Raw genomic sequence first — 17,816 nt, 5'->3', positions numbered from 1 at the left:
CTCCCTGCTGAGCATGGAGGTGGGCACAGGGCTCGATCCCAGAACCCCGAGATCATGGCCTGAGCCAAAACCAAGAGTCACATGCTTAACTGACTGAACCAACCCAGGCGCCCCAAGACATCCAGTTCTAAGCTGCATGTTTCATTTTGTTATGAAGAGGATGAGATCTTTAGGGTAGGTTTAAAATCATAAAAGACCATAACTATCCTAATACTGCAAATTCCTGGTCATTTTCCTTTTGGAAAGAAGGGTGCCCTCTCATTTGCTGGTACACTTCCTTCTACAAAGCAGTGAATCGTGATTGCCCTGTCCCATCTGAGGCAAGGGCTCTACAGACAGCTTCCCAGAGACTTTTTTTTCTCTACAAGGGAACCATTTGTTAGTAAACTGTTGTTATTTGTGCTATATGGACATTGCAGGAGAGATTTCCTTTCCTTCCTATTTAAGCAATGTTCTTCTGTCATCCTATTCTAACTCAGTTTTTCTCATCCTCCCAAATTCATTAGAGCTCAGAAGAACCTGGATGGGTTTCTCACCTGTCAATTGTACATAGAGCCCTCTTTCTCTTCCTGTTACTTCTGCACATATGAGTGGCCTTTGCCTCGCTCCCACTCATTACCTCACTTTAGAAGTCTATTCTGATTGTGATTACATCTTTTATGAGAGTCTATTCAAGTGTTCTGACTAACCTATTGTTACCATAATGTTTTGATATAGGAGAGTGTTAATCTGACCTGTCTCTGTGTGGTAATCATGGTTCAAGTAAAGCAAAATGTTAGTAGCTAAAGCTCTCATAGGGCAGTCTGCCACTGGTCACTAGACTTTGAGAATATCACTCCTGCCTTTCTACATTCCTATGTAGGCAACATTATCTTTTCTCTCCGTCCATTTGCTGTGTTACTGTTTTTACTATGAATATGAGAGGGAAAGCAATGCTTGTGTGCATAAAAGATCTGACTTCTCCAAACGCCCTAAGTAATGTGACCTCTACCATTTACTTAATTTGGAATTCATAAGAGAAAATAACTTGGTACTTTTAGACAGACTGCATGCTTTTTATCCTTTTACCTTAATCCAAAAATTTCAGAGTCACAGAGCAGGCCCCTGAAATGCATTCTCTCCACCACTGTATCCCTGTAGAATCCTTGTATTGATTTTTTTGTTTTCTTGTTTTTTGCTAAGCTTCACTGTTTGCATCTTATCAACTTCTATATCAAAACTCAACAGCATTTATAAGATTCTTTAGCAAACATGTTCGAACTTCTGTCTTCCCATTTGGGAGTAGAGTCTGCTGCTCTTTTCCAAAGGACTTAAAAAACAACCACCACCATCAACAAATTTGAACAATCCATGTTCTGAAACGAGCCAGTTTAAGGGGGTTATTGTTTTAATGTCCTTTTCTCATTGATAATGGAATTATGAGAAAGGAAAATGGATGGACAATAATTCATTCTTTTAGAGATGGGAAGCAAGGACTGAGTAAGGAAGCTTGGTGTTTGTTCATTCCTTAGGACCACTTGGTTCTCTTTAAGAGATATTCTTTTAGATATTTTAGATATCTTTTAGATATTTGTCACATTGCCTTCCTTCACTTTGTTTTGAGCCAGCCATGCCCTTCATTGGATGAGCATGTGTAAAAAGGGAAGGAAAGAGGGAAGGAAGAGAGGGAGGAAGAAAGGAAGGAAGGAAGGACTAATGTAATACAGCAAGCAGAGATTGTGAATTACGAGTCAGGACAAATACAATATTTGGAGATATAACTATTTTTAAAACTTTGGGTCTGACTCAGTCATGACACATTCACCTTTTTGGGAAAACTCAGGAAAATTTTTTGGCGAAATTCTGAGATTCTGTTTTCGTAGTTCCGGGACAGCACTGCCCACTACAGACTTTTCACATTCTTGAGAACTAAAACATAACTTTGGTTAATCACTGGAATATTTATTATTAATGTGTTCAGTGTAGTAAAAAGGAATACAATTTATTGTGAATAAAGGTATTGGCACTAAATATAATCTCATTTTTTAAAAAATTTGACACAAATCACAAGTAGGCAGAGAGGCAGGCAGAGAGAGAGGGGGAAGCAGGCTCCCCGCTGAACAGAGAGCCCAATGCGGGCTCAATCCTAGCGCCCTGGGATCATGACCTGAGCTGAAGGCAGAGGCTTTAATCCACTGAGTCACCCAGGCACTCCTTATAATCTCATTTTTTTAAAGGTAAATTTGAAATATTACTTTGAATGCAAACTTTTTTTTTTTTTTTTTGGTTTGTCTTGCAAAAGACAAAAGTCACTTCAGAAATGTGTTCCTGTCTGCATTTTTACTTGAAATGGTCTTTTGAGTATGGAAATGTGACCAATAAACAAAATGGAATTTTTAATGAGACATTTCAGGCCTCATGGAAGGTTTGTGTGTGGTTCACTAGTGTGAGATGACCTCAACAAGCTCCTTTTACTACGCAGTGGAAAAAAAAAAAGTGTAAGAAACGAACACATGATAAAATTGTTTCAACATCCTAGAGCATGGATTCAAGTAACTTTGACAGAGTAAAAAAATTAGTCAACATAGTTTGATATGAATTCTGGTGAAAGTTCTTGGAGACACATAGTAGTGGGCCAACCAGATTGATTCTTTACAGGAAAAAATAAATGTACCCTGAGCATTTGGTGGCATCGGAAAATATTTGTGCTTTATTCTTTCTTGAATAAAAGAATTTTATTCAAGAAAGTGGATTTCTTGCTTTATCAGTAGAAGGGAACATTTGTGCTCAAAAATGGATAATTCACACTCCAATCTTGTCTTTTTCTGTTTAATCAAATTTAAATTATAGGTTAAGCGTGGCGGCATAAAAAAAAAAATGTAATACAGAGAAAGTGTAGTACCTAACTTGAATCTTATTTAAATTTGCCACCCGATGCGGAGTTTTTACACGTGTCTAGGGCCAGACTCCTCTGGTACTTGTCAATAAGCAAAAGGAAAATATTGGCTTTCAAATATCAGGCATTTGGTGAACCGGCGACAGTCATATAAGCGAGAATGTTCAAATGACTTCAGCTCTTTCCAGCTTCATTGTGTCAGGCTGGCAGATCGCATATGGCATTATGGAAATCAGCAAATGAAAACCATATTGATCAGCATTGAGAACAAATGTAAAAAAGGTGGTCTCCAGGAGGAGCCGAGGAGGAGAAGAATGCTTTCCTGGTCAACCCGATAGGCCCTTGTTAAGGCCTTTTAATCATTTATTAACGTAACCCTCCTTCTTCCCTTTCCACTCAGATTACCTCAGCCACAGAGCATCCTGCTCCATTTATCTTTTAATGTTTCCTTTATTTAATTTATTTTTTAGCTCTAAGTTATACTCTTATTTCAGAATTGAGTTTTACTTTTCATGGGATTGTTTTAAGTGACTTAAATGACTTTTCCCAACAAGCTCACCAGGCATTCAAAGGAAGAAACGCATTTGCTGAGATTCACCTATCAGCAAATAATTTACTTGGTATGCAACCACAACCAAAAGCAGGGAGACAGAGAGAGACAGTCAGCCGGACACATTTAAAAAAAAAAAGAAAGCGTAAACTCTGAGTTGTTCCTAAACCTAATTCTCTAGTTAAGGTTTGGGTCAGTGTTTCCATTTTGAAGCCTTTTTTTCAGGATTGGGAATTTAGCCTGGTAAAATTACTTTATGTCTAAAACCGGGATCTGTCACCTTTCCTTTCCTTCTTCACTCCGTGATTTCAGTAGAAAGCTGCAGCTTGCTTTTATCGTGTTGCTTTGGAAGAAAAATGAGAGCAGTGTTTGGTATGCGTCAGTGCGATAGAGAAACAGAAGTCTGTGTTTGGGGGGGGGATTTGGTTCCCTGGAAGTTTCCTCACCTGAAGCGCACCTTGGGGTTTTGAAGGTTTGCTGTTTTCCCTAAATCATGTTCAGACCTAGGTTTGAACAGGCTTCTCCTCTGCCTCCTCCCTCCTCCTCTCACCCCTCCAGCTCCTGCCTTCCCTTCCATTTTTATGTCCAGGCTCATCATTCAGTAAGAAATATTTAAAATGTTTTCTTCTTACGGAACCATGTCCTTTTATAGTTGATGAGTAACCCGTGAACGTGATTCCTCAGAATGCTGATTGGCATATGACAATAATGGTTTCTTCCCTGCTTCGCAGCATAAATCCCTCCTAAAGAAGATTCACACACACCCCAGAGAAACCTGGTCTGTGGGTAGAAGTTAATGCCCCGAAGCTGCTGCATCTGGAACAGCCCTCATGGGCTCTTCCCCAAGTTATTTAGCTAATTGGCAACACCAAATATTTGCCATTTTTTCCACTTTTGAAACCACCTTAAAACAAAACAAAACAAAACCTCTACAACATGAGACAACTGAGGTTCACTTTCCTGTGAATTTAGCATTGAATTCTGAAATAGGTATTCATAAACAAAAAACCCAAGAAGTATGGTTAATTTCTGGGTGCTGCGGGTGAGCAAATCATTGAACTTTCTTTTTGCTACGGACTCCTTGTCTGTGGCCGTGAAGGCATGAGTATTTTCATCTTCGCTTTCCTCTGTTTCCTTTGCTCCCCCCTCACCCCCCCATGCATTTTGAGGGACTATCACTGATTGATTTGGATATCAAAAGATGCACAACGTGTAGATCTAATTTATCTAAGTAGAATCGGGAATTTTATTTTGGGTCTCCCTTGGGACCCCAGAGATACATTCAATAATATATTTGCAAAATCCATGTCTAAAATCTATTTTTCTCCTTCTTGAATACTCATTGATTTCTAAGTGCTTTTCCTCGTAGCCTCCCATTACTATCCCCCTTTCCTTTCTGGGCTCTACATCAAACAGTGTGGGAATTACAGCAGGAGTGCTGTCTGTGGAAGACTTGCTCTCCTCGTTTTTGCAGACGAGCAGAACATTAAACAGTGAGTGGACGATGCAGAAATGCTCTCCCTCTCCAGCTCTTTTTTTCTTCTTCCCTCCCTCTCTCCCTCCCTGGTTTTTCCACTCTTCCCTCTCCTTCTCTTCCTCTCTTTCTCTCGCTCTCCCCATTCCCAATGGGAGTGTTGTTTATAGAGCATTATAATTTATAACTGAAGAGAGTGGATTTAATTTCAGTGGAGAGGCTCGCCAGCAGGGCGCCAGCCTGCAATCATATGAATCAGCAAGCTGCAAACTCTATTGAATGGAAAGTATTATCGCTGGCCACAAACGGACACTGTTTCTCCTAAACAACTCCCTTGGTGCAGGAAGACCTTGTCTTCATTCATCTATTTTACATATCTACTTCTGTTTTAATTTTGCCATTTCCTAAAAGTGTTTTCTCCTTAGATTGCAACTTTTCTCTAACTACCTTATTTCCTGACCCAACATTGGAAACTGCTATTGTCTAATTCTGGCTGATGGGATATTTCTTCTCTCTCCATCCTTAACCATGTATGACTTTAGTTTTCCCTTTGCTTCTCCTTCCTGCAAGTCTTTTTTTTTTTTTTTTAAATTTTTTTTTCCATGGGAGATGTTAAACATGCAAACAAGACTATGATGAACCATTAGCATTAATTTCATACAATGCTAGCCAGTTTTAATCACGTAAAGTTTTATTTAATCATGGATATTTTGTTTATACTTGGATATTTTTTCTATATCCATGGAAAGGTTTATTTTCCTGTTTTTCAAATCTGGGAGATGAATTCTTACTCTTTACATGACCCATCAAATCTCTAGTAATGTTAGGACTGTATCTTATGCCAAGTTTTTCAAGTGTTTCAGGCATTTTTTTAGAAAGAGTGCTAGAATATGTGCATGGCTTTTTGTGGTTGGTATTTGTTTTAGTAATAACGTCGGCTGCTTTCGTGTAGTTAAGCTAAATCTGAGTCATTTTAAAAATCAAGTTAGACATACAAGGCTGGTACCTTTTTCAAAAGTATTTTACTGAATTCATGTAGCTGTTATAATTGGTAATGTTTAGTAGTGAATCTTTAACTGACGTTAGACAGATTGTGTTAATAATGCCTCAAATATCAGGCTCTCTTTATCTAGACTTTTGAATAATTTCCACACTCCTCTCCTAACAATGAAATTCAAGTTACACAAATAGCCAGTTGACTGATAACTGTTATTTGCTTAAAGGGAGAGAGAGGGGTAGTACATGAGGCAGTAGGGAAGCTCTAGTAAAGGAATTCTATTTAGACATCAGTGGAAAAGCCAGGCTAGTCTGACTACATTTGTTTAATATAAGAGGCTTCTATATTTGAAAGATACAGACAGATGCAAAAGTTAGCAAATAACCAAATGGCTAAACCAAATTGCTAAAAGCTCAGAAATTTGATAGGAAGTTCACATGTTGTATTGTCAGAAATGTATTTATTTTCTTACGTGTATATATAGGTAGAAATTATTTATATATCAGCTTGCGTATTTTCTTGACACAATTTAACATCAACAAATCAAAATATATGTAACCATAATTTTTCTCATTTAAAGCACAAACTTATGAATCCATATGTATTCATAAATCTTCTCCTTTAGAGCCTGAGAATAGAGTTATAGTCTTCACTGTCTCAGCTATGACTTTTTTTTTGCCTTTGACTACTCAGTAAGAATTACACATAGGAACAGAAAATCAATATGTTTACTTCTGCTTATTTTCAAAATTGAATGTTGCTATGGTTTAATATCAGAGAAGGTATACCCAGGGTCAGCTTAAAAAGGTTTCGTTTTGTTTACTTTTAAATTCCTTGTGGCGAGAGCTGTTACTTCTAGCAACAATTAATTATCAACATAAGTAAAATGTCCTATCATAGCGCTTTTATTCCAAGAAGTAGTATGTGAAATGATAAAGAAGATTGTGAGGTGATTGCAGGTGAATGTCTTTCTAAATCCTTTTATTCCTGATTGAACACCAGTCGGTAAGCCTGACTCATGGTATGTGGATTTTTATTGAATTAGGATTAGAAAAAGTTCATGCAGCTCTGTAATGAGTATCTTTAGATAGATATCTTGTGTAGTTTTAACATCCTTGAGGATGCGGAAGGCTGTAGTGAAGTGCACACATTTCAGTAAGTCCGCAGTGACTCAACAATAGTGAAAAGGCCTTTGGCTTCATAGTTTCTTTTCAGAGGCAGGGAGAGGGAGGGCCTTTGTCTTTTCACTTGAGTGCTGTGGGCTTAGATATTATTGTATTTGGGGTTTTTTTTGGTGGGGGGGGGATTTTTACCTAAAAGATGTCCCCCTCTTTACTTACCATCATGAAATGTAAGCTTAAAGACAATCACAGGATTTTTGTGCCTTACTCTGATGAGTTCCTGTTTTTAAAAAAATTCAAACATGAGAACTCTCAAAACCCAGCCCTAGAACAGGTAAATTTTGTTTGCCTATTATATGGAGAGGATCCGTTTCTTTAAATTTGAACCATGGTTAAATTAATTGCTTTGCAAATTTTCTGAAAGTGAAGTAGAAGAGAAAATGGGTAGTTATCTTTGATTTTTATTTAAATCAAAGATTTATCTTGAAATTAGAATCATCTATAAATGCATCTGTCTGAAATCATTATAGGCAACTAGATTAAAAAATATAAAGTGAGTGCAGGGAAGTATAGTTCACTAAAAAGTTGCTTTTTTGGTCAAAAGCAGTGTGGTTGGGCTGGTTTTTTTATGTTGTTTATTTTTACAATTATTGTACCATATTATAGTAACCTGACTTCTTAACCTATCTGATTCCTTGATCAGAAAAATTTTACAAAATAGTCTGAGTGAATTTTTAAACTGTTGCTGGGTGACCTTGAATAAGTCCCTATCCAGGTCTTATAGAGAATATGTTGCATTTACAGAATAGCTATTGGCTTTTTTGACTGTTCGTATGCAGAGTTTCCAAGTGTTGCCTTAATGCGTTTGGGCGTGGAAGCCGACATTTATGTTTCCCTCCCTGTAACTCTGCTGCTGGACCGTGTGCTCCTGCAACTGATATAAGTGCAGGGGTGTTCAGGGTGAGGCAGCCGGCTGGCAGCGACAGATTAAAATATTTCTGACCCACAAAAGTAACCAAATGCCCATATTTCTTCATTTAACATAATTAATACCTTGTATTTCCACTGACTTTGATAAAGTGGCCTTCCTCCTCCCACCCCTTCCCCCTTCCCTCTGTCAACTTGAGGAAGACTGCAAGAGATCTATAGTTAAAATACTCTACAGATGATGAAGGATAGCATGTCTTAAAAAAGCTAACATCAAAAGTCTCAATTAGGTTGCTGCCTAGCAGGAAGCTTATAACCACATTAAAATGGAAAAGTTATTTCATTTTTAGTATACTGTATTTCAGCAACAAGGGTTGCAATCGAAGGGCAATATGAAACATTTTGGTGTGGCTGCCAAGTAAATCCACATTTGGTTATAAATGTGTAATTACAGGAAATATACGAAAAGTGTTAAACATCTCTTATCAAATATTGTTAAGGAGGAATTTGGTGCCTTTGGAATTTAGAAAAAGGCTGGGATGGATTTCAGTCATGTTACAAGGTCTACTTGTTATATTTAATTTAAAGCAGTTGTCCTGATTTCATTATCACAGAGCACACTGTTTTTCAATTTATTCGTTAAAAGGCAGAGACAGAAGACAGAATATGCTGGTAGGTCTAGGCAATATTTGATCGATCATGTGATTTTTATCAGTGTCTTTTTTTTTTTACATTTTATACCTCAGTGTACACATTTCTGGGTGAAAAGACAGACAGTGCTTTTATTTTGAACCACCTAAGCAAGGGTTGAGCAAGCCATCTGGAAAGGTGATGTCAGCTGAGGGCAAGGGTGGTTGCTGGTTGAGGGTAGTCATCTACCCTTTCCCCCCAACACACACACCAGCCTCCGCAAATCCAGTTTCATGGTGCCTGAGTTGCTGTCTGGTTGGTTGAACTCATTCTCTTCAGCTGATATTTAACTAGTAGCTTGTACTGGAAAAGTATCAGTATTGCCTTCCCTGGCCTTTATAAACACATTGCTAGACAAAGATGAACAGCACTGATCTGCTATGAGGGACAGAATTCAATTATATTACTCTCTCAGAGGGGGAAAAAAACACATATTTGATGCCATGACTAAATTGGATTTCTTCTAAGAAACCCTAAATCTGTGTATAATAGATAAATGTAGAGCTGATTTATAGTTACCTGCTGAATGTAGATGTGGTTGCTAGACTATATAGGTTAGTCTGTATGCAGGTGGTTTTACTATCCCAAATGATATGTATGTATGTGTGTATTTATGTTTGTATGTGTATATATATACATATATATACACACACACACACACACACACACATATATATATATATATGCTGGTGCTGTACATTTTTAATTTTTTTTTAAAGATTTTATTTGTTTATTTGACAGAGAGGGATTGCAATTAGGCAGAGAGGCAGGCAGAGGAAGAGGGAGGAAAGCAGGCTCCCTGCTGAGCAGATAGCCCAATGTGGGGCTCCGTCCCAGAACCATGAGATCATGACCTGAGCTGAAGGCAGAGGCTTAACCCACTGAGCCACCCAGGTGCCCCTGTACATTTTTTAAAAGTAAAAACTACACATCTGTTGGGGCGCCTGGGTGGCTCAGTGGGTTAAGTCTCTGCCTTTAGCTCAGGTCATGATCTCAGGGTCCTGGGATCGAGCCCCTCATCGGGCTTTCTGCTCAGCAGAAAGCTTCCTCCTCTCTCTCTCTCTGCCTGCCTCTCTGCCTACTTGTGATCTCTGTCAAATAAATAAATAAAATTTAAAAAAAAACAACAACAACTACACATCTGTTATTGGAAAATCTCCTGGGTAAGCAGGCAGTGTCTGCAATGTGTGTGGAGCCGCCATTTTTACAGGTGTCTGTATGGTTCATGTAAGCAGGGGAGGCCCCGTGAAGATTAATGGGTTGGGGGTAGATTAGGTAGAGAATCATCTCTTGAGGGAGGTCTCACATTGGAATTGCAGAAGTGCTCTTGACCCCAGGTTTCTTTTTATTTCCAACAAATAGAGGTTTTTTTCTGCATTTGTGTCCCCAGAAAGGGAATTTTCTCCTACAGAGAAATGGCTACAGAGGAAGGGCAGATATATACCCCATATTTTGTTTGGAGAGGTTCTGACAGAATGCCTATCTTTTTCTGTGCTACAGTCTGTTGTACAGCAGCTAAGACCAAGATGATCCCAGGAATAAACCTTATTGGTATGGTTCACTGATTTTTTTGGACTCTGCATTTATTTTAGCAGACTTCTCTGATAGCTTTTTGCAGTTTTCAGCTTTTTGTTGTTGAAAACAAAAATAATAAGTAAACCAGCTCAGGGATATATTCTCTTTCTGAAACTGATTCCATGTCATAGTGCCCTCCTTGGGGAGGAGCTGTATCTCTGGCCAAGGCTGGAACCGGAGGAACCACTCCTGGTGGAATATAAGAAAGAACAGGGTATTGTTTACATCCTTAATGTTCCTTCCTTTTCTTCCTACAGGAGACATTCAAGAGGACCATCATAGCGTTAGAATTTTTTCCTTAAGAAAATTACATATGTATCTTGTTCAAGTTTCGTATATAGTTCTGTGAGTTTAGTCTTATGTTGTGAAAGAACAGGGCAATGTTCTATTCACATTCATTTAGTAAATGAACCCCTATTTGTGTAATGTGATAGTGAATACCTAGAGTGAGTTTGCTTAGAATGAGTAGATGTTGCTCCCATCATATGAGCAAAGCACTACAGCACACATGGTAGATATTACTGAATAACACCTTTCTTCTACATTAAAAGTTAGGGGGTCAACTCTTCTTAAGTACCAGAGATAAAATAATTTCTTTTCTCTATTTCACCAAGATATTTTAGTTTTGAAAGAGTAGCCAGTACCTTATTCCAATTCAGAGCTGCCTAGATTCATTATTTAGTTTAAAGGTTTTATTCCAGAGTCTCTTCTGGAATATAGTTTAAGAAATGGTAATATACCATCTGTCCAGGAGTCAAAGAAACAAAATAACAAAGCTAAAGTTTTAATTAAACTGGCCATATTGTTAAGCACTGTAATCAATGATAAGGATTCAGCTTGTTTTATTTTTGGAGACCTCGATAATGGGAAATTTATAAAACCCTTAACAGAAGGCAATGAAAGTACCATGAAATCACCTGTATAGTGATTCTGAAACAGTGACATGATAGTGAACGTGTCTTCTAAATCATCAAAAAAAATATTATGTTCAGTATAGTTTCTGTCATAATTTTCCAGTTCCTTGTAACTTTTATCCACATAGATAAAATAATTTACGTCTTCATTAGTAAGACTGTTCTATTAACCCCAACATGTTTTCTCTTCTTTGGGCTACTTCTATGATCTGTTTTGAGAATTCTGAACCAGAGGCCCTACTATAGGCACTCAGATTGAAAGGTGACAGTCCTTAGCTGGTTCTCCATACAATATCTGTCCAGGAATCAGGATGCTCAGCAGGCCTGCCTGGGAGAACACATGCCATGACAGTTTCTACCCACTAGATTATTACTCCTTAGATGGTCTTTTCTCTCTCTGTAGTTTCTTCAGTTACTTGATAGGTTTCAAAAGAAGCCCTGTTAGGGCTCGGAGTACTTAAATTAGAGACTTTTTCCTCAAAGGAAATCTTGGGATCCAAAGAAATCAGTACAGTCACATGTAAGAACACAGATGCTCTGGAGAAAGTCAGTTACCTGTACTGGCCACCATTACCTGAGCCCCACCTACTTCGGTGGTGTCAGGCACTCTCAATGCAACGTGTGATTTTTTGAAACATTACTCTAATTTATAGAGAACTCTACATTTGTGCTGCCTGAATTAATCCCAGGCAGGAATTAGTACTTCATATCCTATTGATGATTTTAAACAGCGGTTTAGTGAGGTGAAGGAATCCAGCCTGATAACCAAGTGTTAGAGCTGGGAGTTGAATGGAAATTTTGTAAAGGCAAATACGGTCTTTCCACCCTGGGACTGTGCCATCTTTGTGATGGTAATGACCATGGCGAAAGCAGGTAATTGCTCCTTGGGCCTCTCAGTGAACAAAGGGCACAAAGTCTCTGGTAAGTTTTCCCCTATGGTTGCTGATTTAGGAGATGCCCCTGCTCAATTGGTTTTCATTCTTGCAAAACAAAACACCCTTCCTGGGAGCTCCTTTTGTCAGGTTATCAACAAGCAGAAGCCTTGAATTCTTCTGTGTCATATTTTTGTCCTATAAACTCAGTTGTATAACTGATGGCTTTATCAGTGTTCCCTTCCAACTATGTACTTCTAGTTAAAAGGCATTCTGCAGTGGGATCTCAGGATGGGAATTTGCAGCCCAAGGAGCATTTTCTTGTTTTGTGAAGTAGGTAGATATTTATTGAATCTTTATTGTGTTCTTAGCGTGTGGGAGATGAGAAAATTTTGTTCCTTTTCTCCATTCAAGGCACTTCAGTTGGGAAAGATGAGGCATAAATGAATTTGAATTACTTAAAAGATGAAGAAATACCACAAGGCATTATATGATCCATTGCAAAATTAATGACACAGATAATAAATGCTTTGCATTCAGGGCAGGGAGAATCATCATCTTAGAACTGAAGCACTAAGAGGATGCTTATCAAGTCCTACCACCTTAAATGAAAGTAAAATTCAGCAAAATGGGTATACAAGCTTAAATTTATATAACAAGATATTGCCATATCTAGAATTCCACTCTCCCTGATCTGTAATCATTTAGATTATTGAGAGAGAAATGAAATCTTAGCACTGGTATTTTTAAGCTTCTGACAGGTAGCTTTAAAGCAGCTATCCATTGAGCATCCTGGTGGGCCGTGGCCGAGGGCATGAGGTCCTAGGTACTGTACTAAAGAAAAGGCCCCTGACATAAGTAGTTTGCAATCGAATGGGATAGAAATATTTACAGTTAACTGGGTTACAAGATAAACTTACACAAATACCACACAAGAGCCTTACCTATATGGAGTGCTGTGGGCTCCCAGAGGTAAGGGGGGGAAATCCTATTAATGGGACTATGGCTTCTTGTAGGGGTTATGTCTGAATTGGTGGTAATTTTTGGAAGGGCATTCTGTGCGAAGAGAAATGCTGTGATTTACTTTCTGTTTTTTAGTGCTTACACAATTAATTCCTGTTTTCCTTTATTCTTTCTAATATCATCTGTTCCCCCTGCCTGTTTTTCACCGTCTTAGCCACTCTTAATGGGGTTTTGCCTTGCTAAAATCTACTTTATTAAAAAATTGAAGTATAGTTGATATGCAATGTTAAATTAGTTTCAGGTGTGCAACATAGTGGTTTGACAATTTTGTACATTACTCAGTGCTCCCCATGATAAGTGTAGTTATCATCTGTCACCATACAACGTTATTCCAGTATTGTTGACTGTATTCCCTATGCTATACTTTCTGTGAGTTGATAACTGGATGTTTGTACCTCTTAATCACCTTCTATTTCACCCCCCACACACACACTCAGTTCCCTTCTGGCAACTACCAGTATCCCCTGTATTTAAGAGTCTATAAAACCTACTTTTTTATATTTGCTGTAACTAGAGGTTTACTCTCTCTCCTTTGGTATAAGATGGCACTGCTTGTCTCCTGATTCTAGAAATAATTTGATTTCTCCATTGGCTTTTATCATTCATAGGAAACAAGTGAAATTTATACCCATTGACAAAATTTAGCATTAGCTCATTATTTCATTGGCTGTGTCAAGCTTGACTTTTCTTTTCTCTGATCTATCTTCCTTTTTCTGTCTTTCATTTCTCTAACTCTAGGCTTTTTTTTTTTTTTTTCTATCCCTCCACAGTTTTCCCATGTAACTTCTACAGTCCAGAAGATCTTTTTGATGATTCTTAGACACCAACTCCATATCTATTTACACCTGTTACGTGGAGCTGTCTTGTCCCTGGAGCCTTTTCTGTTTCTCTCTTCTACATATTATATTTAGGATGTAATTACCACGCTGTAAAATGGTTTGACATCATTTTGTTTTGTTTTGTTTTTAAAGCATTCAAGTAAAAATTAATTTATTTTGAACAGCAATTTTGAATCATTAATGACTGCATGGAGATTAGGTCATAATTTTCTCACCTTGTTCAAATATTTATCTTTAATTTTTCTCCTACCAAAGTCTAGAATTCCAAAGTGTCTTTCTTCAGTAATTTAATTAGGCCACAAGTTTGAGGCTTAATGATGGATCAAAAAATGTATGATATGCTTGAGAGATCAAGACAGCAAATTGATTACTGTTGTAGCAAAGGTTGGCAAATGTGGGAGAGGGAGCAGGTACTGCCCTGTGCTGCAGGATCTGAGTCAATGATCAAGGTCAGCCTCAGTTCATTAACTTCCTCTGAGGGCTTATAGTCATTGTAAATATGACTTCTCATACCTTATATTCTAATTACAATATAGTACAGTTTTGAAATGACTTATGTTCACTTCAATAATGCCATAGAGTGATATAGAATGTTGAAAGATCTGCAGTAGTGTAAGCTAACTTCTAGTCATTTTGCCTAGTTTTCTAGTGCCTGCAAATAGAAGATCTCACCCCTCAAGATGCATGTGTTAATAAATGTGTCTTCATCCACGAACACATCATACAGGGTCCTGTTCTAAACCTAATTATCTAAAAAGGTCATCTGTTTTAAGGGCAAGAATGCAAGGATTCTCATTGTGCTCTCAGCTAATACATTATTAAAAGTTGGAATGTATTTCATGGTAATTTTTAAGACCTTACAATCAAGACACGTATTTTCTCAATAATTCTAATAACCATTTCATCCCTGTGTTTAGACAATACCATATGTTGTTTTGACCATAAAGTGCAAAAAAACAAAAACGAAAACTTTTAACTGACTTTTTAAATATTTCACGTGAAGCAAAATGGTAAATCCCTTTAAACTGAACAGTTTTTATGAAATCCAGAATGAAGATAACATTTTGTGTGTCCAGTTCTTTGTATAACAATTTGGTTTGGGGTTCTGCCTGTGGCTAAGCTAACTGTACTATGAGACAGGATTGTTTTGTGTAAGGATTTCTTAGTGTACTTTATAGAAATTCTCAACATCAACGTCCATAAGTATACACAAAATCAGAAAAACCAGTATATTTTTTCATTTGTTATACAGATGTTAAAGACATCTGAAAAGCAGAGAGTGGTATTGGTGATAAGATTATGAATTGGTGTTTTTTGAAGTTAAGGATGTTTGTGGATATTGGACAATTTTTTACTAATGTCATTTAAAATAGATTATGTTCCTTTCAATTTCTGTAAGTTAATTTTAATAAAGGTGAAAAAATTAACATTTATTTTCTGAGTATTAATTGGATACTCCCTGCATCGAATTTTACAAGGCCTTCAATGAATGGAGGTACCAGACTTACCTTTTCACCTGAAACAGACTGGACAATTACATGATACAGTGGCTTTCAAGATACTGGATATCGGGTTGTTAAAGACAGTGATCCCCAAGAAATGGAAAACAAATGAAGTGAGTCTCACAATTATACTGGCTCACTGCCAATACATATTCTAGGGAGAGGTAGATCTAGGTGGAGCACAGCAGTCTCTCTGAGTAGAAGAAATGAACTGGGAGTTTGGGGAGGTGTATGTTATGCGCAGGGCAGAAAACAAGAGAGCTACACAGAGAGAAAACTCTAAAAATCTGCAGAGATCTCTAGACTTTAGCAGAGTCCTGCTTGACACATGAGGAAGCTACCCAAGGCCCAGGAAGGCCCACCTAAAAAGGGAATAATTCACTGAAATTCACACAGGACTGCAAAGAAGTTTCTGTTCCCACCAACCACATGGGAAGTCTTATCATTTATAGGCAAATGGGGAGAATACTCATAAGGGTTTTTGTCTCCACAGTGGGGCAGAATTTTTCCTATAGTATTTTCCTAGACTGTTCCAGGCCTGCCTAACAAAGCTTAAAAGCACATCATAATCAAATTACTTAGAGCCAGTGATAAAGAGAAAAACATTGTAAGCTTTTTATACTATATATGACGTGTTATAATATTCCTTAAGGGCAAACTTTGATAAATACAAATATATGATATAAACCCTAAAGTAACCACTGAAGTACCAAGGATTTATATAGCTGATAAGGCAACAAATGAGATCAAAGGAATCATAAAAATATTCAATCCAAAAGAAGAGAGAGGAAGAAAAAAAAAGGAAAAAAAAACCATATGGGCAAATAGAAAACATATAGCAATATAGTTGATTTAAAACAAAATCTCATTAAGTATAAGTGGCCTAATGCCCAATTAAAAGACATAAATTACGAACTTGGCTAAAAAAGGAAGATTTCACTGTATGCTACCTATAAGAAACCCACTTAAATATAAAGACATAAATAGGATAAAAGTAAAGGTATGGAAGTAACAATATACTATATTAACACTAATCAAAAGAAAACAGTAAAGTTTCTATTAATAGACAAAGTAGACTCCAAAAGAAAGAATATTAGTACAGAATAAGGGAATATTCATAGTATAAGGGTGTTAATTCATGAAGAGGATCTATCAATTCTAAATATTTATGTGCCTCATTACAAGAGCTTTAAAACCTATGAACCAAAAATGAACTGTAAGCAAAATTAGGCAAACACAGAATTATAGTTGGGGATTTCAATATCCCTCTCTCAGTAATTGAGAGAGAGACAGACAGACATGGAAGGACATGGAAGACTTGAGTAACACTAATGGCCAACTTAGTCTAATTGATATCTATCTCTATACAGTATATGTCTCTTTCACCACCACCAGCTGAACCACCTTCTTTTCAAGGCATACAGAATATTTATGATGATAACCCATATTCTGAACCATAAAACAAGCCTCAATAAATTTAAAGAATTTAAATCATACAAAGTATGTTCTCTGACCACAATGCAGTAAGTTAGAAATCAATAACCATACAATATTTGGAAGAACATTCAAATATTTGGAAACTAACACTTCTAAACTAATGGGTCTAAGAAGAAATTTAAAAATTAGAATTTATTTTGAACTGGGTGAAAATTAAGACACAGCATATCAGAATTTGTGGAATGTACTAAAGCAGTACTTAGAGGAAAATATATAGCACTAAATGGCTATGTTAGGAAGTAAGAAAGATCTCAACTCAATAATCTCAGTTCCTATCTTAATAAGCTAGAATAAGGATCAAAGTGTAAGTCAAATAAATGAAAACTGAAAAACAATAGAGAAAATCAGTATAAGACTAATTTCATAGTTTTTACACTGAAAGTATGGTGCATAACAGAAAAAATTGATAAATTGAACATCAAAATTAAGAACCTCAGTTCTTATAATGATAGTGTTAAATGGAATGCCACATATGAGGAGAAAATATTAATGAAAGCCATACATTAGGAGAAAATATTTTCAAATCACATATATGGTAAAAGAAAATGTAAATATATAAAAACTCAAAACTCAATAACAAGAAAACCACCAAAGAAAAATTGGGCAAGTGATCTGAATAGATTTCACTGAAGAAGAAATGCGGATGGCAAATAAGCACATGCAAAGATGATCAACATCAGTAATCGTTAGAGAACTGTGAATTAAAACCATGAGGTACCACTACATACTTAGTAGATTGTCTCATATTGAAAACTACTGACCATACCAAGTTTAGGAAAGAACATAGAGCAGCCAGAGCTCACATACACTATTATTGGAAAGGTAGAATCATAGAAACACTTCGGAAAACAATTTGACAGTTCCTTAAAAGATTAAACATATACCTACCATATGTCCTAGACATTTCACTACTAAGTATTTAACCAAGAGAAATGAAAGTATGTGTCCACCCTAAGACTC

At 37.0% G+C, this 17,816-nt stretch overlaps 1 protein-coding gene across 8 annotated transcripts in view; it reads left to right on the top strand.

The window, feature by feature from the left end:
* The window catches only part of BCAS3 (BCAS3 microtubule associated cell migration factor), a 592,158-nt gene that overhangs the window by 390,538 nt on the left and 183,804 nt on the right, over positions 1 to 17,816 (top strand). The window contains exon 24 of one of the 8 annotated variants that reach the window (XM_059378920.1): positions 13,789 to 15,276. The exons of the other annotated variants lie outside the window; for them this stretch is intronic. Coding sequence (XP_059234903.1) covers positions 13,789 to 13,838 — 50 coding nt within the window. The 3' untranslated portion in view covers positions 13,839 to 15,276. Of the gene's footprint in view, positions 1 to 13,788; positions 15,277 to 17,816 lie in introns of those variants that run through there. 8 annotated transcript variants of the gene reach the window in all.

Source organism: Mustela nigripes, chromosome 16 (assembly GCF_022355385.1).
Source record: "Mustela nigripes isolate SB6536 chromosome 16, MUSNIG.SB6536, whole genome shotgun sequence".
Classification (NCBI taxonomy): domain Eukaryota; kingdom Metazoa; phylum Chordata; class Mammalia; order Carnivora; family Mustelidae; genus Mustela; species Mustela nigripes.
This window is presented reverse-complemented; position numbering and strand designations above follow the sequence as displayed.